The 26603-nt window shown below is 45.9% G+C and overlaps 5 protein-coding genes across 5 annotated transcripts in view; 3 read left to right on the top strand and 2 right to left on the bottom strand.

The window, feature by feature from the left end:
• Positions 1–10914, top strand: part of ripor2 (RHO family interacting cell polarization regulator 2) — a 46144-nt gene extending 35230 nt beyond the window's left edge. The window contains exons 10-22 of the mRNA XM_079749919.1: positions 86–211; positions 633–781; positions 1321–1450; positions 2611–3387; positions 3711–3895; positions 4271–4433; positions 4576–4708; positions 5180–5344; positions 5599–5790; positions 6425–6627; positions 7237–7314; positions 7611–7701; positions 8001–10914. Coding sequence (XP_079606045.1) covers positions 86–211; positions 633–781; positions 1321–1450; positions 2611–3387; positions 3711–3895; positions 4271–4433; positions 4576–4708; positions 5180–5344; positions 5599–5790; positions 6425–6627; positions 7237–7314; positions 7611–7701; positions 8001–8101 — 2493 coding nt within the window. The 3' untranslated portion in view covers positions 8102–10914. The remainder of the gene's footprint in view (positions 1–85; positions 212–632; positions 782–1320; positions 1451–2610; positions 3388–3710; positions 3896–4270; positions 4434–4575; positions 4709–5179; positions 5345–5598; positions 5791–6424; positions 6628–7236; positions 7315–7610; positions 7702–8000) is intronic.
• Positions 10915–11982: 1068 nt separating this feature from the next.
• gmnn (geminin DNA replication inhibitor) lies at positions 11983–15012 on the bottom strand. The gene is made up of 7 exons (XM_079749136.1): positions 14886–15012; positions 14649–14720; positions 13719–13820; positions 13476–13620; positions 13292–13374; positions 12758–12868; positions 11983–12434 (listed from the first exon to the last, which is right to left on the bottom strand). The coding sequence occupies exons 2-7, from the start codon at positions 14697–14699 to the stop codon at positions 12246–12248; spliced, it is 681 nt and encodes a 226-aa protein (XP_079605262.1). The 5' UTR covers positions 14700–14720; positions 14886–15012; the 3' UTR covers positions 11983–12245.
• A 106-nt stretch (positions 15013–15118) lies between these two features.
• Positions 15119–18668, top strand: cUnh6orf62 (chromosome Un C6orf62 homolog). Its single transcript, XM_079749698.1, has 5 exons — positions 15119–16685; positions 16810–16986; positions 17310–17435; positions 17945–18079; positions 18191–18668. Exons 1-5 carry the CDS (start codon positions 16557–16559, stop codon positions 18314–18316), a joined length of 693 nt encoding a protein of 230 aa, XP_079605824.1. The 5' UTR covers positions 15119–16556; the 3' UTR covers positions 18317–18668.
• A 958-nt stretch (positions 18669–19626) lies between these two features.
• Positions 19627–20458, bottom strand: acot13 (acyl-CoA thioesterase 13). Its single transcript, XM_079749699.1, has 3 exons — positions 20341–20458; positions 20046–20230; positions 19627–19954 (listed from the first exon to the last, which is right to left on the bottom strand). Exons 1-3 carry the CDS (start codon positions 20422–20424, stop codon positions 19795–19797), a joined length of 429 nt encoding a protein of 142 aa, XP_079605825.1. The 5' UTR covers positions 20425–20458; the 3' UTR covers positions 19627–19794.
• Positions 20459–20730: 272 nt separating this feature from the next.
• On the top strand, positions 20731–24056 carry tdp2b (tyrosyl-DNA phosphodiesterase 2b). The gene is made up of 7 exons (XM_079749779.1): positions 20731–20864; positions 21077–21201; positions 21311–21484; positions 21737–21828; positions 21920–22038; positions 22351–22521; positions 23456–24056. The coding sequence occupies exons 1-7, from the start codon at positions 20763–20765 to the stop codon at positions 23738–23740; spliced, it is 1068 nt and encodes a 355-aa protein (XP_079605905.1). The 5' UTR covers positions 20731–20762; the 3' UTR covers positions 23741–24056.
• Positions 24057–26603: the final 2547 nt, after the last annotated feature.

Below are 26603 nucleotides of genomic sequence, written 5' to 3'. Positions count from 1 at the left end.
CAAATGTATTTAAGGTTTTGTCATTTCGCTCACTTCATGCTACCCTAACTCAAGCTGTTCCTCTGCCTTCTGTCGTCTCTCTCAGATCTTCATGCGGTACGGCCGCCAGCGATGGAAGCTGAAGGGGAAGATAGAGGTGAACTCCCGCCAGAGCTGGGACGGAGAGGAGATGGTCTTCATGCCCCTCATCACGGACCTCATCAACATCAAGGTGCCTGCTCACCCCCAGACTGCTGACCACCACACAGCTCACCACCAAACTGCTCACCTACAGACTGCCATGGATAGATCGCTTTCTTCAAATGTTATACTGTTTCAAGTCTTGAGTGTAGCATGAGACCTCTCTCAAAGGAAATTGCCCTTATTCACAGGGGGTTAGCTTAGCTTGTTTATGCTATCTCCTGCTAGGATTAATGAGCTTCATAGACTCACAACCAGATTATTCAACCTGGTTATGGTGGTACTGTCTAGCCCAACTCTGGTGGTGCATGGCGTTAACGCTGCCAGGGTTATGGGTTCGATTCCCGATGGGGAACCGCATTCGGAGAATGTTGTAAGGCAATGGATAACACAATAACTCAAGTCTCTGCCCTTTACCTTTGTGGTGGTGGTGGGCGGTTTTCTCCCGCCAGGTGACGGAGCTGAAGGGGCTGGCCACCCACATCCTGGTGGGCTCTGTGATCTGCGAGACCAAGGAGCTGTTCACCGCCATGCCCCAGGTCGTGGCCGTGGACGTCAACGACCTGGGGACCATCAAACTCAACCTGGAGGTCACCTGGTTGTAAGTAGTGAGGGTTTACACATCGCTTTACTCGTATGATGAAGAGATGGGGAACGCCATCCCCTGTTGTTTGTCATACGGGCAGTCTTTCATGGGGAGGGAGTCATTGTAAACAGCATAACATGTTTGTTCATAAACTAATGCTCATAAGAGTACTCTGTTTCTAGGGGCCCTTATCTACCCCCAGGTGTGAGGCTGATTAGTCGGGTCAACCAATTTAAAAAGTCCTATTCCTGAGTGACATCACAAGTGGGCGTGTCCACCCAGATAAATAATCGATGACCTCCATTGGATGGACTTTAAAACGCTCTTAAAGAATAATCCGGGCTCCCACCTGGTGGTAAAACAGGGTCATATTAGAACTGGGGTTTATTGCACCTTTACACCTTTAATGATCTAATAAAAAAAGACAATCAAAGAAGGCAATCAAAGACTTCAACTTTAATTCCTTTAAACTTTATTCTACAAAAATCCCCCCTTATTCAACCTCTCTCTCTCTTTCCCTCTCCTTCTCTCCCCCTCCCTCCCGCCCCGCGAAGCCCCTTCGACGTGGAGGACCTCAGCCTGTCCTCGGGGAACGTCAGCAAGGCGACGGCGCTCCAGCGGCGGGTGTCCATCTACAGCCAGGGGACCCCCGAGACCCCCACCTTCCAGGACACCAGCTTCTTCGTGAGTCCCCTGTGGCGTGAGGCCGCTGTCAGACGACAGCCGGGAACTAGATCAGACTAGCTGGGTACTCTGTTCCTCAGCCCCTTGGGGGGGGGGGGGGGGGGGGAAGTCGTACCAACTCGGTGTCACTAATTGTCGCGCTACACACTAACCGTCTCCGGCTGCCTGCAGCGCACCGACCCTGACCCTGTTCCGCTGCGTACAACCGCCGTGATGACGCTGTCCTATATCTGTTGTTAACACCGTCACTGCCTGCCCCCTGACACTAACCCTCGACCCCCCCCCCCCCCTAACCCATTCCCTCTTGCACTCCCTACCTCCCCCCACCCCGCATCTCTTGCATCTAAACTCCCCCCCCACCCCCCCCACTGTGCCCCGCCCGGCGTCGGGGGCCCCACAGTGGCGTGCGGCCCCTGTGGAGCGCCAGAGGCAGTCCTTCCTGCACGCGCTCCGTGACACCCTCCTGGAGAAGCTGAGGCGCAGCCGCTCGTTCGGCGACCTGGCCTCGCTGCGGCCCAGGCCCAAGTCCAGCCTGGAGGTCTATGTGAGTGCGCTGCCCCCCCCCCCCTCCCCCCCCCCCCCCCCCCCACCCAACCCAACCTTCCACCAACCCCCTCCCCTGCTGCCTCCACCCAGCACTCCCTCCCTTGCGCCACCTTTCCTCCCCCGGAATGAGTGAGGCTTGCGGGGGGCGTGTGTCTCTTGGCTGTGCACGCCGCGTGGTTCTCTCGGGGCTGGGCCGAGCCGCTTGCTCCCCGGGCGCCGGATGGAGGGTTGGACCTCACAGACTGGAGAGGAAGGGGGAGCGGAGTCTTTCTGGAGGAAAGATTGGATCTTGGGAGGATGATTTGTTGATTTTGTTTGAGTCTTTGTGGTAGATTTAGACGTTGGGGGTTTGGAGACTCTTTTAAAAACCGCTCGTCGCCCTCCTTCTTCAATACATGCATTGATCTCCCTCTCTTTCTCTCTCTCTCTCTCTCTCTCTCTCTTCGCTCTCTCTCTCTCTCTCTCTCTCTCTCTCTCTCTCTCTCTTCGCTCTCTCTCTCTCTCTCTCTTCGCTCTCTCTCTCTCTCTCTCTCTCTCTCTCTCTCTTCGCTCTCTCTCTCTCTCTCTCCCTCTTCCACACTCATTCCCTCTCTCTCTCGCCCCGCCGCCATCAGTCCACTCTCCCTGACGAGGTGTTCGAGCACGGCGGCTGCGGCGTGGCCGAGTGCAAGCGCCTCTCCTTCACCTTCTCCGACACCTCGGCCTCCACCTCCACCCCTCGCGCCAGCCCCGCCCCCAGCACGCCCGGCCAATCGCACCACCCCGCCATCATGGTCACGCCCCCGGAGACGGACGCCTCCTCCCTCCCGCCCCCGGCCGCCAGGCAGGACTCCATCGCGGAGGAGAACGGGCTCACGGAGGAGGAGGAGGAGGAGGAGGAGGAGGGGGAGGGGGTGTTAGTAGAGGAGGAGGAGGAGGAAGAGGAGGAGGAGGACGAGCTGGGCAGCCGAGGCAGCAGCAGCAGCGGCGCGTGCTTCGCCAGCGACGAGGCGGACGTCGTGGACGACTCGGAGTGGGAGCGCACCGAGTCCCGGCGCGGCGGCGGCGGCGGCGGGGGCTCGGCCTCGGGGTCGCTGCGCTCCGAGGGCCGGCAGTCCACGGTGGCCCCCGAGGACGTGTTCCTGCACCACGCCCACCTGGACCTCAAGCCCCTGGAGCTGGACACGGACGGGGCCGCCGGCAGCCTCACCCGCCAGCTGGTGAGGAGGCTGACCTCCACGGACATGGGGCCCGAGGAGGGCGGGGCCCTGGGCGGGACCGGGGAGGGCGGAGGCTGCAGCCTGGAGGAGGCGGTGCAGAGCCTGCTGATGAGGCTGGAGGCGCTGACGCAGCGCTGCAGCCAGCTGCAGGACCTGGAACAGGAAGTGATGCGCCTGGAGGACCTGCTGAAGGTGAGAGCGCGCGCACGCACACAGACACAGGTGTAGACACGCACGCATACACGCACACACACGCGCAGAAGCACACACCTCACACAGACGCACACACCTCACACAGACGCACACAGACGCACACACACAGATGCGTGCTCATGCAAACAGTCACAAAGAGCCAACCTTATCTCGATGTAACACTTTATTGTATTCTGCGTGAATCGTACAACAGATATACAAGTCTTGAATTAGACTGCAATTTAGAAAGGTGCCTCAAAAACACAACGCTTTGCAACGGATACAGAAATTAAACCCAGAACCACCCCCCCCACCCCCCCCAGTGCCGGCTGCCGGGCCACAGGAGCCGCGCGTCCAGCCTCAGCCTGACGGTGGAGAGCGCCCTGGAGAGCTTCGACTTCCTCAACACGTCCGACTTCGACGACGAGGACAACGGGGACGACGGCGCCGTCCCCCGCACGCCCCCGCAGCGGTCCCCCTCGCTGGACATGGAGGGCGGGCGCATGGGGTGAGGAGAGGGGGAGGACGGGGCGCTGGAGGGGGGCCAAGATGGGATCTGTCTTTTACAGCAATATTGAGATGCAATGATACACTTGCATCCATCTGTGTTCTAATACACTAGCACTAAAGGGATTCGATTCAATTGTTTTCATTGTTATAAAGTATTTGTTTAATACATTACATTTGTATGTTTCTTTAAGTTCAATAATTTATTTCGTGAACAATTTACAAATATATTGCAATTTGTCACCGGTTGAAACTGCGAATTTGATCAATAAAACACATACATTGAGGGAGTAGATGCGATTGGTTTGACGTATGGGTATCCGCTGCCCCCGTGTGGTCGCAATGTGTAAGTGTCTCTGTCCCTGCATCTCTCCAGCGGTCAGCATCCTGAGGCCAGGGGACACTTGAGCGAAGCCTTGACGGAGGACACGGGAGTGGGCAACAGCGTGGCCGGGAGCCCCCTACCCCTCACCACTGGCAACGAGAACCTGGATGTAGCGGTTGTCATTCACCTGCAGTACTGTAATCACCTCGTCCAGGTAATTTATTCGGTCGAGTTTTGGTTATTATTTGGTTAAATCAAGCAACACAAGAAGTGATGACGCTCCAAAAATATCTGAAATAAAAAAATCCTTGATGTTATGACGATACTTTGCTGACACTTTTTGGATGTTATGACAGCTGTTGACCAGCGGGGGCAGTGTTTGGCAGCGTCGCAGCCTGCTGCAGAGGCTGACGGCCCAGACGCAGCTGTTTGAGGAGCTTGGGGAAATTAGCATGGACACTTTGGCAAACATCACATCTGCTGCAGACGGTGGGTCATCTCAGAGGGTAGTCTACTGACATGGTTTAATGATGCTTACAAGACATTAGGACCTAACAATCGCGTGGCAAAACACATTCTGACATGTTCACGTTAGGCGATGTACTAATATTTTGAAGATCACTCATGGAATGAGCTAAGAATTTCAGAACAATTAAAAGTCACACAAACAAGCCACACAAGGTTTGGATGTGGATGTCATCCTCCACCGTTGAGAATTACAGCTATTAAGAAGTTGTAATGCAAGGATCATGTCTTAATTGACCAGACCAACTTTTGATCCTCCTAATACAAAACACTTTAAATGTCAAATTTTCCTCGCCTTTATCTTCATCACAATTTACGATCCCCTCAGGCGATCTTAAAGGTCATAAACCCCCCCCCCCCCCCCCCCAGGCAGAAGCCCCTCGTGCGTTGTCCAGCGCGCCCTGACCCCTCTGTCTCTCTGCCCCCCTCCCCCAGTGATCCCGGGGCTGGCCGAGAGACCCCAGCTGCTCGGCCTGTGGTCGGAGTGCAGCGGGGCGGGGGGGCCGTTCCACACCACCCTGGAGCCCCTTCTGAAGCACATGTGCGGGTTGTACCTGGCCAGGCTGCAGGAGCATTACCCACCCCACACCGCCCAATCAGGTACGGGCTGACTTGTCCGTGTGTGTGCGTGTGTGTGTGTGTGTGTGTGTGTGTGTGTGTGTGTGTGTGTGTGTGTGTGTGTGTGACATTGGTGGGCAGGCAAGAGATTCAGAGGTCCATAGGGAGAGGGATGTACAGTTGTCTGTGAAAAGTACTGCTTTGGACCATCCAGTCATTCCCATCATTCCTAACTTTAAAGGCATCACAGGTCCAAAATCCTAACCCCTTACCCCTTCCCCTTCCTCCCTGTGCAGTGATCAGCATGGTGGTGGGTGCGATGGTGGACAAGCCCGAGCTGTCCTCCTCCACCGCCGCAGCCCCCCGCCCGGCGGCGGCGGTGGCCGTGCTGCCCCAGGACGTCCTCAGCGTGTTCCAGTTCCACAGCTACGTGACGCAGCACGACGTGCAGGACATGGGGGCCCACCTGCTGGGCCTGGCGCGAGAAGGTGAGGGGCCGCAATGCTGAGAGAGTGACCCCGGGGTGACCTTCGTCGTGGTGAAGCCTGACACTCTGTACTTCTGCTGTGGCTGCCTCATTGGCCGTCTGGGATTAATGAAATACCTCTTATCAAATTCAAGCATGTCAGTTTGAACCTCCTGCTTGTTAATGGTGTTCTGTCTGCAAAGCTTTTTTTGGAACAGCCTTCTTCACGAAGGAATTGTTCTTCAGCATGTTTTTTTTTTTAAAGGTGACATATTATACCGCCAGGTGTGGTGTGATTAGCCGTTGCAAGCAGTTTGAAAATCTGCCTCTTCTGACATCCCAAGTGGGCGTGTCCACCTAGATGGATGACAGATAGATGAGCAGCGTTTGCTACAGTCCACTGGGTAGGCTGCAGACTGATCTATCCGGCACGCATCTAGGTGGACACGCCCACTTGTGATGCCAGAAGAGCCACATCTTCAAAACGGATTGTAATGGCTAATCACACTCACACCTGTTGGCATAATATGTCACCTTTAATGTCTTTATGGTTCAATAACACCGGCTGGTGACTCTAGCTCTCTAGCTCTAGACTGAGCTGCACAAGAGGAAGTGAGACGACATTATCTAATAAACTCATCTCATCCGGTGCTCAGGTGTGTTCGTGGAGTCCCTGAACAGCGGGGACTCTGGCCTGCGTCTGGCTGAGCTGGAGCAGGTGTCGGCGGCCCAGCTCTGGCCCAGAGACGGCAGCCTCAGGGCCCTGGCCGGCCTGCTCACCGCAGAGGAGCCGGAGGTCAGCAAAGCCGCGGCCAACTACCTCTCCTCCGGGGCTGTGCACACACGCTTCAGGAACAAGGTGCGTTGTGGGGGCCGCAGACAAGCCGTTCTGAAAATCGTCCTCTTCTGACATCACCGGTGGGCGTGTCCACCTAAATGTATGATGGATCATTAAGTGGACACAACAAACAACAACAAACATACACCACTTCTTTCAGACTCCACCATAAAGGTAGACTGGGTAGCCCCGCCCATTCTGCCGGCGATTTGAGTTCGCCCTGCACAAGGGACTGGAGAAGAGCAATACGTTTCTTTCCGCTTCCGATACGTTTTTGCGGGAGCCAATCACCGAGCTGTTTTTTCCCCTTGGCGCGCTATTGGCTGGTTTAACACAATGACGACAAGGAAGCGACGGCAAGCAGCCAATCGCGTACAGAGTCAGATGAACCAGGCCCGTTGATCACGCCTCTTGTGCTAAAGAAAATGACAGCGGCTTCCCCAGACCAACGTGCAATCTACGATTGGATTGGTATGGTAATAGCCAGGCTATCATAAAGGTGGTGTCTGAAAGAATTGGTGTATGTTTGTTGTTTGTGTTATTGTGTGATTGTCTTTAGCTGCAAAAGGGGTTACTGATGAGTCACAAGCTGAGTGCTCAGGTTTGCTAAGTGTGTGTATGTGTCAACAGGCGGTAAAGTGCTACACCCAGGCGCTGTCGGAGGTGGGCGTCCAGAGAGCTGCCTGTGCGGCTCTCAGCTGCTTACAGGTCAGTGGGGTCACAGAGGACAGCTGACATAATACGCCACCATTTTGAATGCTGAAACTTTATCAGTAGTTTTTACAGAAACCTGTTTGAGCCTTTTTTGAAGGCTCAAACATTATCTGTATTTTCAACTGTAAATACTCGTAGATTGTTAGCTTTATTACTCTATGTTTGAAGCATCAAATATGTATTACAGTTGGTGAAGGGATAACCTTACCGCTTTTGAAATATTTGACGTTTGCACTGTCCATTTGAGCAAAATGTACTGACATGAGGTGTCTGTCCCCATCTCTCTCTAGGCAACAGAGAGCATCAGGGATGTAGTGGCACTCTGTGACTCCGCCGATGAGGAGTTAAGACACGTAGCCATTGAAACGCTTCTCACTTTGGGTGAGTAAATAACCTAGTAACCATCAAACCGTAGGTAGAATGAGCTATCTGAGGTAGAGCCTGTTTTAACTTGAATTTTACACAGTTGACGACTACATCAAGGCAAAATGCACGATCACATACCACAAGTTCAGGGCAGGTTCGAGACTAAACTGGTTGCTCAAGGATGCATAAAGGAAGACCGCAGTCTCTGGGGAACAAACTATGTGCGGCTGGGAGCCCAACATCCTAGCTCCTGCCCTGTCCTTGATGGAAGGAGTCCAGATTGTAGCTCATCCTCATGCCGTGTTGCTCCCCAGGCGAGGAGGGCCGTATGGCCTACGAGCAGCTGGACACGGTACCAGGGGAGATGATTCTGATGGCGACGCGGAGGAGCAATGCCCTCACCACCGCCTTCTGAGACGCCGTCCACGCACCGGACATCACACTCAACATGCCCCCCCCCCCCACCCAGGAGAGTACACTCCCTCGGTCTAACCCCTCCCCCCCAATTGCTCCCGGTAGGGTACATGCACAGACTTATGCACACCACAGCCAAGACCAGTGGCAGCCCCTCCCCCTCCAACCTCTTTTTCGCACACTTTAACACAAGGCTTTGTCACTTACATGGTTTAGTTATTCCAACGTTACACCGGCGTTGTTTTCTCAAACTAACTGCTCCAAGACGCCGATGGTTAAATGGCAGCAGTTCGATTATCACAGTAGAGGGTGTGTTAGAGGAATACGGAAGCCATTGAAAGCCGCTCGCCCCCACAGCCACTATTGGGGAAGAGGGGGAGAAACAGCTGAGCTGGTTGATGCTGGCTTCCGACAAGAACTGCTCTCTGCCCATCGCCTACAAAAACACACCACAACCCGACCTCTCCCCCTACTCATCCCCCCCCCCCCCCCCGAGCTCCTCCATATGCTCCCGTCCTTCTCATTCTAGATATCTTTCATCGGGCGGACATGATGGTGAGGTTGGTGGGGAAACTTTCGATCATCTTGGGGGAAACCATGCAACTCAATCGGAGTGCAGTTTATGTGCTCCCTGATAGGGGAAATGGAGTGCAGCACTGAGCAATAATGCAAAGAGTTTTTATGGTTTCCAAAGTTTCCAGAAGTTTTCTCAGCCCAACTTTCCCAGTATGGCTGCTGGGTGTATAAAGGTCTTTTGGGCCCCCTTCACTCCCGCCTGCTTGCTGAGCCAGCCACGCACGGCAATATAACATGAAATATACGGACACAGACTTTCACTAGACACATGGGACCCGTTTGAGTACTGCCAGGACTGAGAAGCATGAATCCCTAGCCCCCGACACGGTATTGGGAGGGGTGATGGAGGCTTTGTGTGGGAGGGGGGGAGAAGGTATACTGTCTAGATCTCTGGGTGGCATGGAAGCACATTTTCCAAACAAACTGTATCCATAGTATCCACTGTACCGGAGCAGTTGGCCGTCCAACCCATCACCTCATCACTATGGAGATAATAAGGCTTTCAATTATCACACAAGCTTTCAATGGTGTCCGAGTTTCTATCAAAGTATTCTAATATCTTTTGTGGTATCATTTTGTTAGGTACGCTTCTTTTATTTTGAGTTTCTTGCACTGTTGCAGGTGTGTAAATATTGCACATTGTGAAGGGCTGACGTAATGGTGGAGTGAATTTTCCAAACTGGATTTCTATTTTGGGTTCTTACTTTGAAGTTCTGTCCAATCTGATGGTCCACTTGTCAGTTTCAGGGATTCGTGTGCAGTACTATTGGTGTATCAGGGATGGTTTCGAAGATGATCTAATGTTGGATTATGTGGTAAAAATACAAGCAAAATAGACAATATAGATTGAAGAATTTCAACCTCAACGGTTGATAGGGATCATATACTTTGGCAGTTTGACCAGTGCATTGCTCTGTACATATGTGTAAGTAACCACAAAAACATTTTATTAAGTGCGTTAAGAATGCTTTGGTGTGACAAGATGGACAAATTAGTAACTGCCTCCTGTTTTCTAGATATTTTTCCTATCGAACACATGGTGTGGTTGCAGTTTAAGGCCTTTCGACTGGCTTGCCCTTTCTGCATAACAGTACAATAAAGGGTATTTATGGCAGTTAAGTTTGCACATAGGCTACTGGATGTAATACCAGAGGTTAGATTTGTTTGGAATACATTGTGTGAGCTTACCTCCCTCGTATCATAACCTGGAATTTGGTTGGGAGGTCAAGGCTCTGGGTTTGATTTGAACCAGTGTTACGGTACTACTGAATCTGTCGCTCAAGACATCCACAACAACAACCAATATGATATTTCTTCACTCAAATGTATTTATCATTCACATATCGTAATTCTAATATTCTAAAAAGCCTAATCTTTGTTTGTTACAAATGATTTCATGTTTGGTAATTGGAAATTAAATGCTTCATAATTATTATTTTGGAGAACATGTGATGAGATTTGAAGAGTGAAATAATACTGTAGATTTGTTTATTTCTCTAAATTGCCCCAATCCCCATGGGAAAGTATTTTACGGTATCACCTTTTTTGCAATTTTGAGTAACCAAAGCAGAAACACCCATAATTTTCCTCCACCCTGAATGTTAACAATATCATCACAATACAAACATCTGCATTTTGGCAAGCATATTAGACATAGCCTTAAAAGAGAAGCATAGTAAAATAACAAATGTAAAATAACAGTGGAATCGTGTATGAAATTTACACTCATTCCTATCTGCACAGTTCAGAAGCCATAGTATAATAAAGCAAGCAGAACTATTTTTGTGAAACATGTATTTTTATTATTACAAGCTCTAAATGTGTGAAGGTTGCTCTTTAAAAAGCTGAAGACTGTTTTTGTTTATTTTCTATGCTGGGGTTTGCCCCCTTGTGCAAACATGATCTTTTATTTTATGTTGAGGTGAAGAGCGTTACAATATTTTAATTTTATGTGATCCATTGTACCAACAAGTGTAATTCCTTTGTTCATATTTGAATCATTGACCTTCTTTTATCTGTTGACCAGTGTTACACATTAATCTTTTTCCATTTCAAGTCAAAAAGCACATGTTGGCAAAGCATTTATATATTGAGGTTTTTTTTTATGAAAATGATACAGTACAACAGAAATATGCTATTGTGAGCTGCATTTTGAGATTTAACTCTCTGTCTCTGTAGTCAATAGCTTCGGTTGTCACTGCATTAGCTGTGTCATACTTTACTCCATCCCGCTCAACAGTATTTCATCGGCTCATTGAAAGTTGCAATAAAGTTTTATTTTTGCATAATTGATTATGGGTTCTTCTCCTGATTGGAAAATGCATCTTTCCCTCCTGTATTTGGGCTGTTTTTAGAATTTGTCTGGATACAGCCATTGTGCAAATGTTGAAGTAATGTTCCATCATGATCCCCTTTTGCTGGATATAAATCTCATGTTGAGTTTGGCGGTAAATCTACTAAAAAACAATAGAATGTGGTCAGAGTTGTATGTTTTTTTTACAAAAATCTCAAGCCAATCAGAATCAATTCCCAGACCCATTGGTTTCATTCAGGACAGGACAGGAGTTCAGGATGCAGACGCGCCACTCTCTACGCGGGTTGAGGCAGTGAAGTGCCTGGAAATTTTGGCCTAAACAGGTGAACCACCCTTTGCCAGGATAACAAGGACTATGGCGTAAAACGTTAAAGCACAAACGGTCATGAGTTAAAAGTCACCTGTGATCACTGCACCAACCTTTATATTGGCATTCCTAACAGCTGAAACCATGTCATAATTTACATTAAGACAGTAAACCCTACAAAGTAGACTTAAAGTCAATTATTGTGCAGGGGCTGACAAGCATGTGCTACATCAGAAATGGAGGACATGAAGCAGGCCTCTTTGAATTACAGGTTCATTCACTTGACAAACATTGATTGTAAAGGACAGCCTTGTTGTGAAGGGCTATGAAACACTGGTGTTCCTTAAATATGCGTTAACAAGTTAAACATTAAGCCAGGCCCACTGCATCAAGTCAAGTGGGCATTTTACTGCAAAAGAGCATCGTAACTGGTTTACTGTATGCTACAGGTGCTCATGCACATGAATCCATTGTCAAAAGCCAGGGGAGCCTTGAGGTGCTAGAGGCAGAGTCATATTGGCCGAAGAACTATGACCGAGAGCTTCTGCTTTCTGGCCACCTTACGCCAGTTGACTGCAAGCAAACTGAACCAAATAGCAGGACGACTATTAATGTACCAAATGAAGCAATTGCAGAGCAAAGTCAAGCACAAATGATTTTAAAAGTAGTTTATTTCACAGTGCAATTAAGGAAAATGTAAACAAGTATGCACGACAACTGCACAATGAGTCCTATAGAAAACGGACCAATGGGCGAATTCAAGTTTATCCTAAAGTTGAGGTTTCATAGCCTAGACATTCAAGGTAGGCAAGCCATGTTTTGTTACAATGTGAAAAGAAGGGACATGTTCAAATATACGAAACTCTGAAGATACATTTGAAAAAAAAAAAAAATACAGAACGGCAAGAACAATGAAGGCAGTCTTTGGTTTGATGACATTTCCATACGTCATCCGTTTGAAGGTTCCGCATCTTCAGAGTCTGAGGAATCTTCTTCGGCCACCCTCTCAGTACAAGAGCCAGACTCCTCCTCTTCCAGAGTCATCTCACCTTCCTCCGCCTCCGATTCCTCCTCATCCACATCAAGGGCTATCTCCCTCAGTTCCTCCAAGTTCTCTGGGCCCTTTCCAGTGAGCCTCTAAAAAAAGATGAGTCCGATTACACCATCACATGCACATCATCTCAAATGCAGTGGGCTGCAAACACTTCATGGCAAGACTATTGCCCCCAGATTCCTAGTACACTTGCCAAGAAGTAACATTTATGATTCATAACTCTTAACAATTAAAATAGTACAAAGTGGTGAATATGGTAACTAGACGACATCTGCAAATGGCAAATAAATGTGTACAGCTATATGTTCCATAGGTTTGTTTAAACAAAAACGATATAAACCACAACAACATTAGGTGCAGTCAATTGTTCCCTCACTTCAATATACAACAATCAAATAATGCATACCTCAATCATGTCAGCCATGTATTGTACATGTTGCACAAGTTCCTGCAGTTCCTCATTCTCCGTCTTCAGCTGGCATATTTGCTCATCTCTGACCTCAATGTCTTTGTGGAGCTGTCAGAGGTAAAGAAATTGATTTACTTGAAAGTAAAACGAAGTATGCTCCAAGTTAAAAACGAAAGAATTTTACCAATTTTGGCCACGCCAAAACTGCCATGCAGTATTCAAATTGAGTCCAACAGGGGAGTGGGTGCATCTTTATTGTATTGGAAAAAATGTATGTACTGATCTTTGCATTTTCATTATGGCGTCACTATGTGTACGCAGTATAAGAAAAAAAAAAAAAAAAACTAAAAAAAGAAATCATGCTTCACTAATGGCAAAATGAGGCATCAATCAAGTCCTTTCACATTCGAGTTGTAATGGAAGTGCAACCCAACACTTTTAGCATCCGATTGCTCAAGGAAACCGCTGGGAGCGTGGGAACAGCTCACCCAACAGCTAAACATTAGCACGAAGGCTCAGTGATCAACTCACCTTCTCGTTCTCCTGGAGAACATTGTACAAGGCTTTTCTGCGCTCTTCTGCCACTTCTTTCCAATACGTAGAGGGGGGCGTTTCTGAGAAAGGGCAGGGAGAGAGCAGTTAGAAAACCAAATGTACATCAGTGCACTAGGGAATACTAACCAGGAGATGTGCCATGTTAACAAAGTAGACCTACCTTTGACCATCAGCTCATAGGCTTCATTTGAGATACCATCTGGCGATACTTCAGTTTGGGTCGATTTGACTTCAGCCTTCACCCTCTTTGAACCCTTCTCTTCCTCTATGGCCCATTGTTTTCTTTTGGGAACAATTTTCCCCACCTGTGAATAAGCAAATGATATCCTGTTAGCATCATGCTTCAGTAACTTCCCTCAACACATTGCAAATCCAAGTACAAAAGTTCTAAGTTAGTGCATACTTTTGATATCTTTCCCATGTTCTTGTTGGCAACAGAAGGGTGTAGGACCTGAAGTGATTTTCGTTTGGGCTCCATCGTTTGGCTTGGCGGTTTTAGGAAGCTCTGTAGGAGAATGACAGGGAAAATTCTGTTATCACAGGTTCTAGGAGTTTCTAATAAGCTTTGCCAGTGAAATGGGTTAGGTTATATATGAAAGCTCCATCTACAACAACTACTGTCAATATAATACAAAGCTTTACTCACTCTTCTCTTAAGTGTTCGTTTAAAACCGCCTAGTCGGTTCCCACCGTTACTTTATTCACTGGGATATTGTTTGGCTGTACTCTAGTTACAGCGGTACATGACACAGAGAAGGGAATTAAGAGAAAGTTGCAGAACCACTGTCGGATTGACCAAGAAGTGTGGGAAAGGGGCAGGCCAGGCAATAGAGCAACCAGTACAGATGGCAGGTAGTTTAATTTGTGATGAACTGGGATAAGCTCAATTGGGTGCAGTTTATTTTGCATGTCCTTTGATTGTGCCACTCTACAAACTAGATAGGTGATCAGAAGGAAAAAAAGAAAAACTTCTTATTTACACAGACAAAGATAAAACGAGACCAGCTGTATCTTATCTGGTTTCTCACTGCAATTTACACATTAGTATGTGGATCAAATCTCACAATTAGTATAATTGCTGTATCCATTCAACCGACAATGAGCAGACCATTCATGTGTCCGCAATGGCTAGGGGTTGGATTCAGAGTAGTACTCAGCCTCCGTAGATTATTATACTAGTGTGTTTAACTCGGTGGGAAAATGCCCTCAACTTTATTGGAGACAAGGACAGAGTTTAATGTGTGGTGAAGGATTTAGTTAATGTTTATGGTTAGTACATGAGGTACTCAGTTATTTTACCAATTAGTGTAAATAGTATAAACAAGTTATTTACCTGAATGTTTTCTGAAGACCTTCCTGGTTTCATTTTTCTGTTACAGCTCATCTCTTCAAACTGTTTGGCAGACTGAAATACAAAGGGAGTTTCGTTCAGAGCAATCGTAGAAAGAAAAAACAAAGCAAGCAAACAACACGTCGGTAGTTCACAGCAGGAGGACGACAGTAGAAGCCAAGTCTTCCACCCCGTTAATCGAGGGTTTGATTGCGGATTATGTATTAATATTAAACATACCTTCTTCTGGTGGTGGAATTACAAGCTAACGTTTTTTGGGTCGGTAAACAGCGCTGGGTATGGGTTGGTCTGCATTTTATGAACAGCTCGCGCCATGATCTTAAATACGCCCATCCGCTTGCGTCACGTGACCAGGATTGAGCGCAATGGACCTATTAAATGAGGCGCGCGCCCAGTAAGACGGTTGTTCCTGTTGTTTTGGTACGGGGTCACATGTCCGGCGACGTCACATCTTTGTAGTTGTGCGCAGCCATTTTGAGGAAGGATTTTCAACGACGAGCCTTTGCCATTATTATCTGCGCCGAAGACTCGAAAACAAACCAAAAACATTTGGCAAAATTGTTAAATATGGGCCCACCGGAAGACAAATTACTCCACATGTCGACGGATAGAACGGAGGACCTCCGCTGGATTGTCAATTTATCTTGACATGGCATGCGGGACGGTTTGTGGTCGTGACGACTGAAGAAAAGAGCCAGCCGGAGAACAAGCGGAGAGACACCTCCAAACTTTAGGCGTGGACCGAGTCTCGACCGCTCTCATTGTTCGACGTTCACCGTCTGGTTATAGCTTCGCTGTTTGATTCCGTTTTAGAGGTCGGTGCCTAGACATGGTATAGGTCGAAATATATCGAAAATGCTGACCATACGAAAAAACAGTTAGGCACCCGACCGTGCGTGTCTCTGGTCCCGCAGAGCAGACCGTCTGAGTGAACCTAGCAGAAAATGTAAAACACTTCGACATGATGACTGTACGCCAACCATCCCTGGGCCTCAGTTATGCCGAACAGTCAAAAGATAAGATGTAGGTAATTGGTTGGTTCACTACTAGTTAGTGTTTAAGTGTGAGCCTAGATTAGCGTGCTAGCTTAGGTTAGCTAGTTTGCTAACATACCGTACACCGTCATCATGACTATCGACAGTGCAAGGAGAACAGCGGGCCGTGAGCCACATGAATGGCATTAAAACTTCCCAGGAAATGTCAAGTGGCGTCGTAGTTCTCGATGTGAGTTGGTGCCAACGTTTTGTGGCATCTGCGTTTATCTGCCATGGTTGTCTGCACTTCAAAACCGTATGTAAACACGTTCATAGTGCTGAATCCTAGTCATTACTGAACCAATAGACAAACCAACAGTCATGAATGAGAGCCTTTGAAATGTCCCCAGCAATACTATACGTGTCTGCTTGTTTGGGTAGTCTTCAATTTTACTAGCAAAGTATACAAGGTTAGGGTTTTGATAGCAGCCCCCCTTTTATTGATGCAACCTCTAAAGAGACACATTTGAGTTTCTTTATTCAATTTACTTCCGTGCCAACAAATCGCTGACTAGAAGCCTTATGCTCTTATGGAAAAGTAATGTCTTAAATATAAATTTCCTATTGACCACTAGGGATATGTAGTCGTATCTGATTACCATTCCCGTCCTAAACATTGGCCCTTTACAAAAATGAAAACTACCGTCTGATAAAAATAAAAAAAAATTATAATTTATTTGCTCGAATTTTCATTTGGTGTCAGTTTTCTTTCCTTAGGTGATAGTGAAGAACCAGTTGATGGTTGTTTCTTGACGGGGTAGTTAACAAAATCTATCAAGACCTGTTGTAGGACTTAAAAGCTAGGAGTAAACCGAAATTATTCAATAAAAGAGAAGACTACCATCCAAACCTCACAATGGGGGACCCAACCTCGAGAAGGAATCAAACAAGGAATCGACTACGTGCTCAGCTGCGAAAGAAACGAGAATCTCTGGCTGATCAGTTTGACTTCAAGATCTATATCGCCTTCGTATTCAAAGACAAGGTCGGTTCATTGTTATTAAAGGACCTCATCTTTTAGGTTTCTTTAAATGTGCCATCCACATTTTCTGATTGGGTCAAATCACTTCTAACATTAATCACTGGATACATTTTTTTTTTACTAACAGAAAAAGAAGTCTGCACTTTTTGAGGTGGCAGAAGTGGTGCCAGTGATGACAAACAACTATGAAGAAAACATCCTCAGGGGTGTGCGGGATTCCAGCTACTCCCTCGAAAGCTCTATAGAACTCCTGCAAAAGGACGTCGTGCAGTTGCATGCCCCCAGATACCAGTCAATGCGCAGGGTAAGAACAAAAAAAAAAACGTGCATTTGCAATCCTTAAGGACCTTAAAGCAATGGTTCTCAACTTCTCTAGCCTATGCCCCCACATATGGCTTTAGTCATTAACTCATAGCCAATAAGTTAATAAATACTGATGCAAGGAAATTACTCTTCTCAGATATTACTTCATGACCAGGTTTTGTTTTCATGCCATTTGAGGCCAAACAATCCTCGCTCCTATCTTTTTTGCAGACTATCTGTATGTTTGTATGTATAAATAGTATTGCATACAATTTGGTCAGGATGAATTTGTTTGAATAAGCGCTTTTTCTCTTGTGTTCTTAGGATGTGATAGGTTGCACACAGGAGATGGATTTCATCCTTTGGCCACGCAATGACATTGAGAAGATTGTCTGTCTGCTGTTCTCCAGATGGAAAGGGGCGGAGGACGAGCCCTTCAGGCCTGTTCAGGTTCGATTACAGATGACCTCACGTGGCCTGTTTTGCTGAAGTTGTATGACTATCAGACTACAGATTGTGTTTGTCAGGACCAGAAGCCTTCATCCTTGCACATTGGATGATTAAGACATGGCAACGTAGCAAATATATTCTTCATAATACTTGGTTGTGGAGATAGACACTGTTGGAATTGATTAGAACTTGATGTTTACGTGCTAAGCAGATGTATTTTTAATCATAGCCACTTGGGATTCAACTCAAGTCTCACATGACCACTAACTGCTCCTAATTAGCGGATAATGACTTTAAGTATTGACATAACCATTACTTTATCTTTGTATTTGTGAGCGGCTGTCATTCATGGTAGTGTTCAAAAGTGCTTTGCTGTGGACAAAGTGTTTAGAAATGCATAATATAACTAATTTGATAATCGTAGCGTATTTTGTTTTTTTGCTCCCCAGGACAACTTCCTCTTAATGTGTATTTTGCTTTTGATATATTTATATATTTATGGTTTTCAGGCCAAGTTTGAGTTTCATCATGGTGACTATGAAAAGCAGTTCTTGCATGCTGTGGGCCGTAAGGACAAGGCTGGGATGGTTATGAACAACCCCAATCAGTCTGTATTTCTCTTCATGGATAGACAGCACCTGCAGGTAATTCAGCCAATTGGGAAAAGCTGGGGACGTTGATTAGCCATTTGTTGAGGTAATTCAATGCATGTTATACCTCATCTCAATCTCAACCATATATTCTGATCTCTGCAGACTCCTAAAACCAAGGCAACTGTTTTCAAGTTGTGCAGCCTCTGCCTATACTTGCCCCAGGACCAGCTGACCAGCTGGGGTGTTGGAGAGATAGAGGACCACCTCCGCCCATACATGCCTGACTGAGGCCTACCTCCTTCACCAAGCCACCAAGGGAAGGCACCCCCAGCCTCCTCTCCCTCTGACTGAAGCAGTTGACCTAGTCACCTCCACTGTCCTCCATCCAATAGAAATGAACTTGTGCTTGGATCCCCTTTTTTTTCTTTTGGTTTATTTTATGTTACCCATGTGGTCCTCTCTCCATGACCCGAAGCTGACTCTGTTCCCATCGTTTGGTTATGCTCTGCTCACCCTCCCCGGTGCTCCACTTTCCCACCCCTATTTTTGGATTGCTCTTCCTCACTTTGTTCCTGTCTGCCTCCTCCATAACCTCCCCACTAAAGCATCTGGTTTTGTTTATTAAACCTGCACAAACATTCATTTTGTTACTTTATTTTCTTCAATAGATTTTTTTTTTTTCTGACTGGTTGGTCATTCACTCGGAGCCACGCTGTCAATGACACCTGTCACTGAAGGAACTCTTATGTTGCATCACAACAGGAACAAACAGGTTTTCATGGTGGATGCGTTTGTGATCTTTGCTGTCATAAAAGGATTGTGAACGAGTGTTAGTATTGTAAGGGAAGGGGGTCAAAGATACAGAGATTTCTAGAACTACTTCAATCTGTTTGACTGGATGGGCGCAAATAGGCGTTTTAACTCGTAGATGCAAAGATAACGAGAAACGTTTGTCAATTTGTACGTTTGGCTTCACTTCATTTTACACCTGCCTTAGATTGTTTATGCTGGACATTTTGTGTCATTTCTTTCCTCGGAAACAGGCTAACCATTGTCTTGGTAGAAGGTCTTGAGTAACTTTGAAGGTCATACAAACCAAAGTACCAAGATACTTTTTAGCCGCTGACTGACTCCACGCAAGCTGTTAATTTACTATCCATCCAACCTACTTAACTCATGTTATCTTTTTTTTGTGTTGGCAGGGATAACTGTTGGGGGGAAAATACAACACTGAGAAAGTAATGTTTAAAAATGTAGTGTACCTAACAAAAAGCTGATCGGATTTTTCTTTAATGTGGGATTGAATAGGATAATTTGCTGCATTATTTTTGGATTAACCTTGTTTAAGTTGGGAAGCATATGATAATGGTTTTGTTTGCTAATTCAGTGTGTTCAGTAGAAGGGTTGAGGGGCTTTTCTTTTCAGTTTATCCTGTAATGATTCTCAAATCAATATTGCTGAGCATATCCCAATACAATGCAAATTCTGAATAATTATGGTCTTTTTTTATTGCATGTACACACGTTTGTAAAGTGGTTCAGTGTTAATTGTAGAAAATTGGTAATTAGTGAAAGTCAAGGGAAACATGAACAATTTCAGCACGACATAATTGCAATACATTCATAACTGAAAACCATTTGCCAAAAAAAAGTGTCAAATCAACGATTTACAGCGCCCAATTAAGGACAAAGGTTACCACCGAAAGTCACCAACATATTGTTGAGGCACTATATTTGAGTAATACGGTGGATTAACAGGAATACATTTTAACTGTTCCCAAGGTGCTTTGTATGTCTTCCCTGCGCAATGACTTTGCCAGTAGACTTGTTGATAAGGTCCACACTGGCAAATGCCAAGGTCTTCCCTTGTTTCAGAACTTGAGCAGTGATCAGCACATCCTCTCCAATCTTGGCAGCATTCATGTACCTGTTTAAGAAATGTTTAAATACAGTACCAACCTGAAGTCCAAGTTGGAATTATACATGTCTATAAATAATCAGATATAGATATTTCTTACGTTATATTCATGTCAACACTGACTCCTGGTGACCCGCGTTCACTGTACATGATGGCTGTGGTAGAGATGATATCCACTAACGTCGCTGTCAGTCCTCCATGAAGTGTGCCTCCACGGTTAGTATGCTCCTCCTCTACCTTCATCTCACACACTACTTTACCGGGGCTCGCCGACAAAACGTTAACCTATGGACGGAGAGAATACATATGCCACAATTCAACTTTGACACAAAAACGAGGAACACTGGCAAGAAGTTCTGCGGCATCCACATGCAGAGTTGCGCGAATACACTTACCTTACTTATGACTCTATCGAAACCTGGGGTGTCTGCTATTGATTTCATGATTTGTTTGAGCGCATTTAAGGTTAAAGAAGCCATGACACCTTCCTGGTCAATGTGACACTTGATTCGAATGTTTTTATCTGCGGGTTTGTGTTGGCCAACAAGTACCGATGTTAAAACTAGACAAACGTAAGGTTCCTATCAAATTTGTTATTTTCAGATGTGCGTAGCGATATAATTGTACATTTAAGAATAAAATGTGAATATCCCAAAAATATAGTTAATCAACCAATTATTTATGTATTCGTATTTATTATCGCAGTCGTTTCCCAACTACAGTGGGCCGTTCCAAACACAAATATACCCGGATGCATTTAGGTGGAACACATGCCACTTGTCAAAACGAAAAATCACACCAGTGCTCTGCTCCTGGAATGGATGAAAAACTTCGCCTTTGTGATGAGTTTGCTAAAATTACAGACAGTGATAGCACTGTAGCTCGATGCTACCTGACTGAAAACGAATGGGAGATGGAGGTGCAGTATATTTAAACTGTGACTGGGTTATTTTTCTACGGAGCTATCTTATAACGTTAGCCTAAACTCATTGTTGCATGTGCATACATTGTACTAGATCACGTATTTATCACAGCATGTTGTGTGTGTACGCAAATTATACAATAGACAACCGTTTAAATACAGAAACACCGATGTGACATAACGCTCTGCATGTTTCACTCCGCATCCAGAAAGCCCTGAACTCCTTCTTTGAAACCAATATGGAGAAAGTGTTTGAAATAGAAGATTCGCCAGTGAACGTTAAAGGCCGAGCGGTCAAGAGGAAGAAAACTGCACGCAGTTCACCGGGGGGCTGGTAGGTCAAGTTCAGGTTGAATTCATGTTACTGGTTATAGCATCAAGAAGTTGATTCATGTGTCAGCGTCGTAATTAATGTCAACGTATGTGTTTACGAATGTCTTCAGTATAGACCTGACTACGGATGAGCCAGGATGTTCATCAAGTCCTTCTGATGCGGCCAAAACCACCGACGCCACAGAAGAGGAGAATAAGCTGTCCCTGGTCTCTTGGAATGTGGATGGGCTGGACACAGATAACCTGCAAGACCGTGCAAGAGGCCTATGCTCCTACCTTGTCTTGTGCGTCTTTTTTTTAATATATATATCTATATATATATAGATATAGATATATATATACTGCTCCTCTATGTGGTCTTTGCATGTTGTCCCTGCATTGCTTTGGGGGAGCAGGCAAAGCCAGTCTCAGAACATAACTAGTCACATAGGGCCAGCTGTCTGTCACGTTTTAGGAGTAGGAGGACAATGGCTCTATTTAAAAGTTGTTTTTTGTTTGTTTATTGTCCGGGTTAATATCATCTTCTGTATCCATAGATACACTCCTGATGTGGTATTTCTCCAGGAACTCATTCCTCCCTACGTCGAGTACTTGAAGAAACGAGCCGTAAGCTACACACTCATTGAAGGTAGGTACAAGTCGTGCTCTTGAAAAACAGAAGAAACGTTGCAGTATCATCCCATCACCCTGTTTGCTTCTGCTTCTCTACTGCTCGCCAGGTGGGGAGGAGGGCTACTTCACTGGGATGATGCTAAAGAAGAGTCGTGTCAAGCTGCTGGGGAGTCAGATAGTTCCCTACGCCACCACCCAGATGATGAGGAATCTGCTCTTGGTTCAGGTCGCTTAAGGTCCCTGACGGGACGTTTCCCACCTTGATGCGAGTGCAATTCATTCCGAAATCCTCACCCTCCTGTGTACACGTTCATATTCATATTCATAGTCAATGAATACTTGAAGATGTGTGAGCAAGATCGTATGATACAGGTATATCAGGATGCTTGCAGGATGTCCAAGCAATTAGAAGTGCATTGCGCTACGCATGTGACTAACTCGTAAAAGCTTGAAGTTATGAATCCGTATGCAGCTTGTTTGTACATACAGTGACCTTTACAGAACACAGAACTGAGTCTGCCTCCTCCTCGGTCCCCAGGTGACATTCCAGGGCCAGGAGCTGAGCCTCATGACCTCCCACCTGGAGAGCTGCAAGGCCCAGGCTGGGGAGCGCATGAAGCAGCTGAAGCTCATCATGCAGAAGATAAGTGAGGCGCCCAACAACGTCACCGTCCTCTTCGGGGGGGACACGAACCTGCGAGACGCAGAGGTCAGTGTGGTGACACTCGTCCACCAATCAAATTGTGTTTTGTTGTTGTTGTTGTCGTCGTCTCCGCAGTCACTTTTACTCAGAGTGCCCTGCGGTGGTTTGGGATACATGTGAGGCAGGTGGGATGGATTTAAGTATGTCTTTAGGTACACTTCAGCTTCATCCAGCTCTCATCGTGAAAGCCTTCTCACCTTGGTCATACCTGTGTTGGAGGGGGATGTGTGGCCTATGAGAGGGGTCCTTCAGCTGACCTTACCACATCAGTGGTGTCAAATATCAGATTCTAAATACCTATTGTCTGATCACCGACAATCTAAAATCTGGGTAAACGGGGCATGTACAATTTCCCTTGCTTCGTATTTTTTTCGACCAATCATGTACTAGGAGGCAGGAATCCGTAAGCAAGCAATTGGCGAACACAAACTTGGACAGCAGTAGTTACTGAAAGGAAGTAAAAATAAAACAGTTCTTTAACGATTTAAGTCTAGAGCGTGTAGACTGGCCAATGTAGAAACAGTTGTTTAAGTCCCCTTATGAAAGCATTATCTACCCAAACAAATTCCTTTCCTTTTGGTAGAATATCTCTATATAGAAACAGGAAACAAGCGGTAAATCCAACCCTTGCAGGGCTGGTTTCCGGCCCAGGTGCTATGCCGTCTCCTCCCCAGAAGGTCTGCTATAACAAAGTATGACTGATGGCTCCAAGATTACCGCATCAGTAATATAACTATATGTATGCATTGGCGAATGACTGAAATAATAGTAAGGCACAATAGCTAGGGAAGCTCAGCCACTAGCCACTATCCTTGCCAGCTCAGCCGTCCCCCCTTTATAACCTAAGAGGAGAAATCCTTTATTCATCCCAGATGGTAAGCTTCTGTAAACCTGCTAGTTTCAGCTCCCCTTTTTAACCACACAACGCTCCTCATCCCAGGTGGCTAAGGTGGGCCTGTGCAGCGGCGTGATGGACGTGTGGGAGAAGCTGGGCAGGCAGGAGCACTGCCGCTACACCTGGGACACCAAGGCCAACAGCAACAAGAAGGTGCCCTACGTCAGCCGCTGCCGCTTCGACCGCGTCTACCTGCGTCCGGCCAGCAGGGAGGGCGTGCCTCGCCTGCTGCCCGACCACATGGCCCTGTTGGGGCTGGAGAAGCTGGACTGCGGCCGCTACACGTCCGACCACTGGGGAGTCTACTGCAGCTTCTCCGCCACTGTTTAGCCACAGATTCAATCCTCGGCCCCCCCCCCCCCCCAGAAAAGTCATGGCTCAAGGTTCCTTTTTTTGTTACGTATGAAAAAAAATCTAGACTGATGATTACTGCTTTCTCTGTGAAAGCTCATGCTCTGGCCTTATCTGAGGTTCACATTTCCTGGCATGGATTGACCATGGTGTGACTTTGTTTTTTAGATCTTTATTGGTCGATTCGCATTTTTTTTAAGAATTATTGTTGCTTGATCGCTTTCCCTACTGCACTCTTAAAAGGTATATTAAAATGCATTGATAATAATAATAATAAATAAATAAAACGTTTTAAGTTGAAAACTCAAACAACTGTTTTGTTTTCTTTAGCGACAACATCGGTGGTAGGCAGTCTTTTTCCCCAGATAACACTATGCAGTGTCATCGCCAACATCCGGTTCATGACATTCATGAAACTATAAATACAGAGGCTTTCATTAGTGGGCCATAGGCTCAATCCCCATTGCGTTAACTCATTTGGCGATAGTCACTTAACATATTGAATGTCATTGAAATAGAATACCATTTTAGCTAAAAACAATTTATTTGTGTTACAATTTTGTTTTTGTGTTGGAAATGGGGCTGAAATGGAAGTTTTTGTTACACTGGATGATGAAGGTGACAGTTGAGGTACAAATGAGTAGGCTATGTATATGAACCTGTGATTATAAATTACAAGAAGAGAAATAGTATTACAATTTGAGGTGTAGTTCTGTGAATTGACCACTAGAGGGGCTTACTTTCATTGTGCCTTGGCTCATTTGTGTCGAGTCTGCAGAACTATTATCTCCAGTATTGGGAGTCGGGAGAATCTGCCAATACAAGGTGATTAATTTTACGAGAACCACGAGGTCACCTTCCTCTTCCAGTGTATCATGAACCACCAAACACTCAGGAACGTGATTCAGGCTTCAATCTGTTTACAGTCCTGGTCATTTTACCTGACTGTTGTAGACTAAGATCTCTCAGCCTTATATAAGTTTATTGGTAAGTTAAATTAAGTGTATTGACAATTCAATAAAACCATTTTAGCGTTGACATTTTCCAAAATTTCTTTCAATTTGTATTGAATTATTGTTGTTAATAAATATGATTTTATTGTCTAGCAGAAATACATTAAAATATACAATATTAAAACATCAAAATACACTCGAGTGGTTATCCAACACCTTTGAGCCTTTAAGGATCCCTGTTTGATCAAATCTGTGCATGGCTTCTATTCATCCTAGCCATGCCTCTAGGCAGATTGCTGGAATCAGGCCCCGGTTCAGGTTCAAATCCCTCCACTGCCGGTCAACTCTGCATGGAAACCAGACCCCCAAATATGCTTGAACTCTCTACGGACTGGGACAACTGTGTGACACACAGGTGGACGGATATTTGTCAAAACAAGTTCACCCCCGAGCAGAACCGCATGAATTATAAACGGTTTATTTTGTATATAAAAGTTTAGATTCCATCAAAGTTATGCCTCAGACATGTAACAGAATTATGAATTGCATTAGGAGCATGTTAATACTGTATAAGCTGTGTGCCACATGGCCTTTTCCACACCGTGCCTATTTCTCTGTGATGTAACCAACGGACCTTTGCACAGAACACAGATGTGATCAGTGTTCTCGCTCCCTGGCCGCTGTGCCCGCCCGGGTTTAAACATTAACAAGAACGCGCTCTTCGCACGGAGCCTCTGAATGTACATGTTGTTGCCTGGCTACTGAGCGCCTTCAGGGCCCTCTGTAGAGCCATTTAGTCATTCAGCATATACTTTTTCATCAGAGCAACAACCGTTAGTTGCATGTTATTTAGGAACAGGTTTAATGATAATATTATTTATTAGTTATTTTTATAATACAGCTTGTTTGTACCACCTTTTTAATAGCAACGTTTGAAAGAAAAGGCCCAGGAAAGAAAATGAGCGAATTAATGAAAGCAAAGTATATCAATAGGGGTTGTGCATCCTTATTTCTTTATTAATCAATTACGTTTTTGATTAATATGCCTTTCATCTTATCACACACGGTCAAAGGGCATTCTCATGCAATCTCTGTTTATTAACCCCATTATCAACTCTAATCTAACCACTCTAATGAACCGAGCCAGAGAAGTAAGAGGAAGCAAGCAGACGTTGTGACGTGTTGTTCCAGCAAGACAATCGATGCAATCAACAGATAGCCACTAAGAGGGACAAGAGAGTGTTTAAAACAGCCTTCCCTTAATTAACAATGGCCTTTTGAGAGGACCAACTTTGTCAGGAGAGAGAGTCTCAACTGAGTCTTCGCCACCAGGTCGTAGTAGCTCTCAGATGGCCCCAGATGGAGGCAACAGCTGGAACCAGCGGAGCCAAGACAGCAGTCACATGGTTCACGGGACAGCCTTTTGCCAGAGGACTTGGTTCCATATTCCCCCTCTCTGAGAGAAATTCATGAAGAGCTGCATTTAAGAATTTCATGTATGGAAACAGCAACAATACTTTGCCATTTATTTACTTTATTTTCTTCTTCTTTCTTCAGATGAAAAAAAAACACAGAACACAGACCTTACCATGAACACCATCATTATGGACGGCATCATCATTATGCGCTATTTATCCTCATCATTATGAAGAGATGATGGACCCAACTCCAACAATGACCCCTGCACCAACAGGGGGGGGGGTCAACAGATCGAGCCAACAGAAGCAATGTCTTGTCCATTTGTGTTTTAATCCAATTGCGTTTGATTGATGGGTCTGAGATCTTGCACTGAAATGCCGTCTCTGTGGTGGTAGGGTGGACGTGAGGAGCAGAGAGCCCTGGGGAGTGAGTGTGTTCGCATGTGTGAGGTCAGGGTTACATGGGCCGAG

Source organism: Pollachius pollachius (assembly GCF_949987615.1).
Source record: "Pollachius pollachius genome assembly, chromosome: 13".
In the NCBI taxonomy this organism is placed as follows: Eukaryota; Metazoa; Chordata; class Actinopteri; order Gadiformes; family Gadidae; genus Pollachius; species Pollachius pollachius.
This window is presented reverse-complemented; position numbering and strand designations above follow the sequence as displayed.

Bases quoted from the DNA above. Each gene is read 5' to 3' on its own strand.
- tdp2b (XM_079749779.1), top strand. From the start codon at position 20,763: ATGGATGAAAAACTTCGCCTTTGTGATGAGTTTGCTAAAATTACAGAC. The intron at 21,202-21,310 runs GTAGGTCAAGTT...GAATGTCTTCAG, and splicing joins CGCAGTTCACCGGGGGGCTG to TATAGACCTGACTACGGATG. The intron at 22,039-22,350 runs GTCGCTTAAGGT...CTCGGTCCCCAG, and splicing joins GGAATCTGCTCTTGGTTCAG to GTGACATTCCAGGGCCAGGA.
- gmnn (XM_079749136.1), bottom strand. From the start codon at position 14,699: ATGAGCTGTAACAGAAAAATGAAACCAGGAAGGTCTTCAGAAAACATT. The intron at 13,375-13,475 runs GTAGGTCTACTT...GCCCTTTCTCAG, and splicing joins CTATGAGCTGATGGTCAAAG to AAACGCCCCCCTCTACGTAT. The intron at 12,869-13,291 runs GTGAGTTGATCA...TACCTCTGACAG, and splicing joins TTCTCCAGGAGAACGAGAAG to CTCCACAAAGACATTGAGGT.
- cUnh6orf62 (XM_079749698.1), top strand. From the start codon at position 16,557: ATGGGGGACCCAACCTCGAGAAGGAATCAAACAAGGAATCGACTACGT. The intron at 16,987-17,309 runs GTAAGAACAAAA...TTGTGTTCTTAG, and splicing joins GATACCAGTCAATGCGCAGG to GATGTGATAGGTTGCACACA. The intron at 18,080-18,190 runs GTAATTCAGCCA...TGATCTCTGCAG, and splicing joins TGGATAGACAGCACCTGCAG to ACTCCTAAAACCAAGGCAAC.
- acot13 (XM_079749699.1), bottom strand. From the start codon at position 20,424: ATGGCTTCTTTAACCTTAAATGCGCTCAAACAAATCATGAAATCAATA. The intron at 20,231-20,340 runs GTAAGTGTATTC...CTCCGTCCATAG, and splicing joins TCGATAGAGTCATAAGTAAG to GTTAACGTTTTGTCGGCGAG. The intron at 19,955-20,045 runs GTAAGAAATATC...TTTCTTAAACAG, and splicing joins AGTGTTGACATGAATATAAC to GTACATGAATGCTGCCAAGA.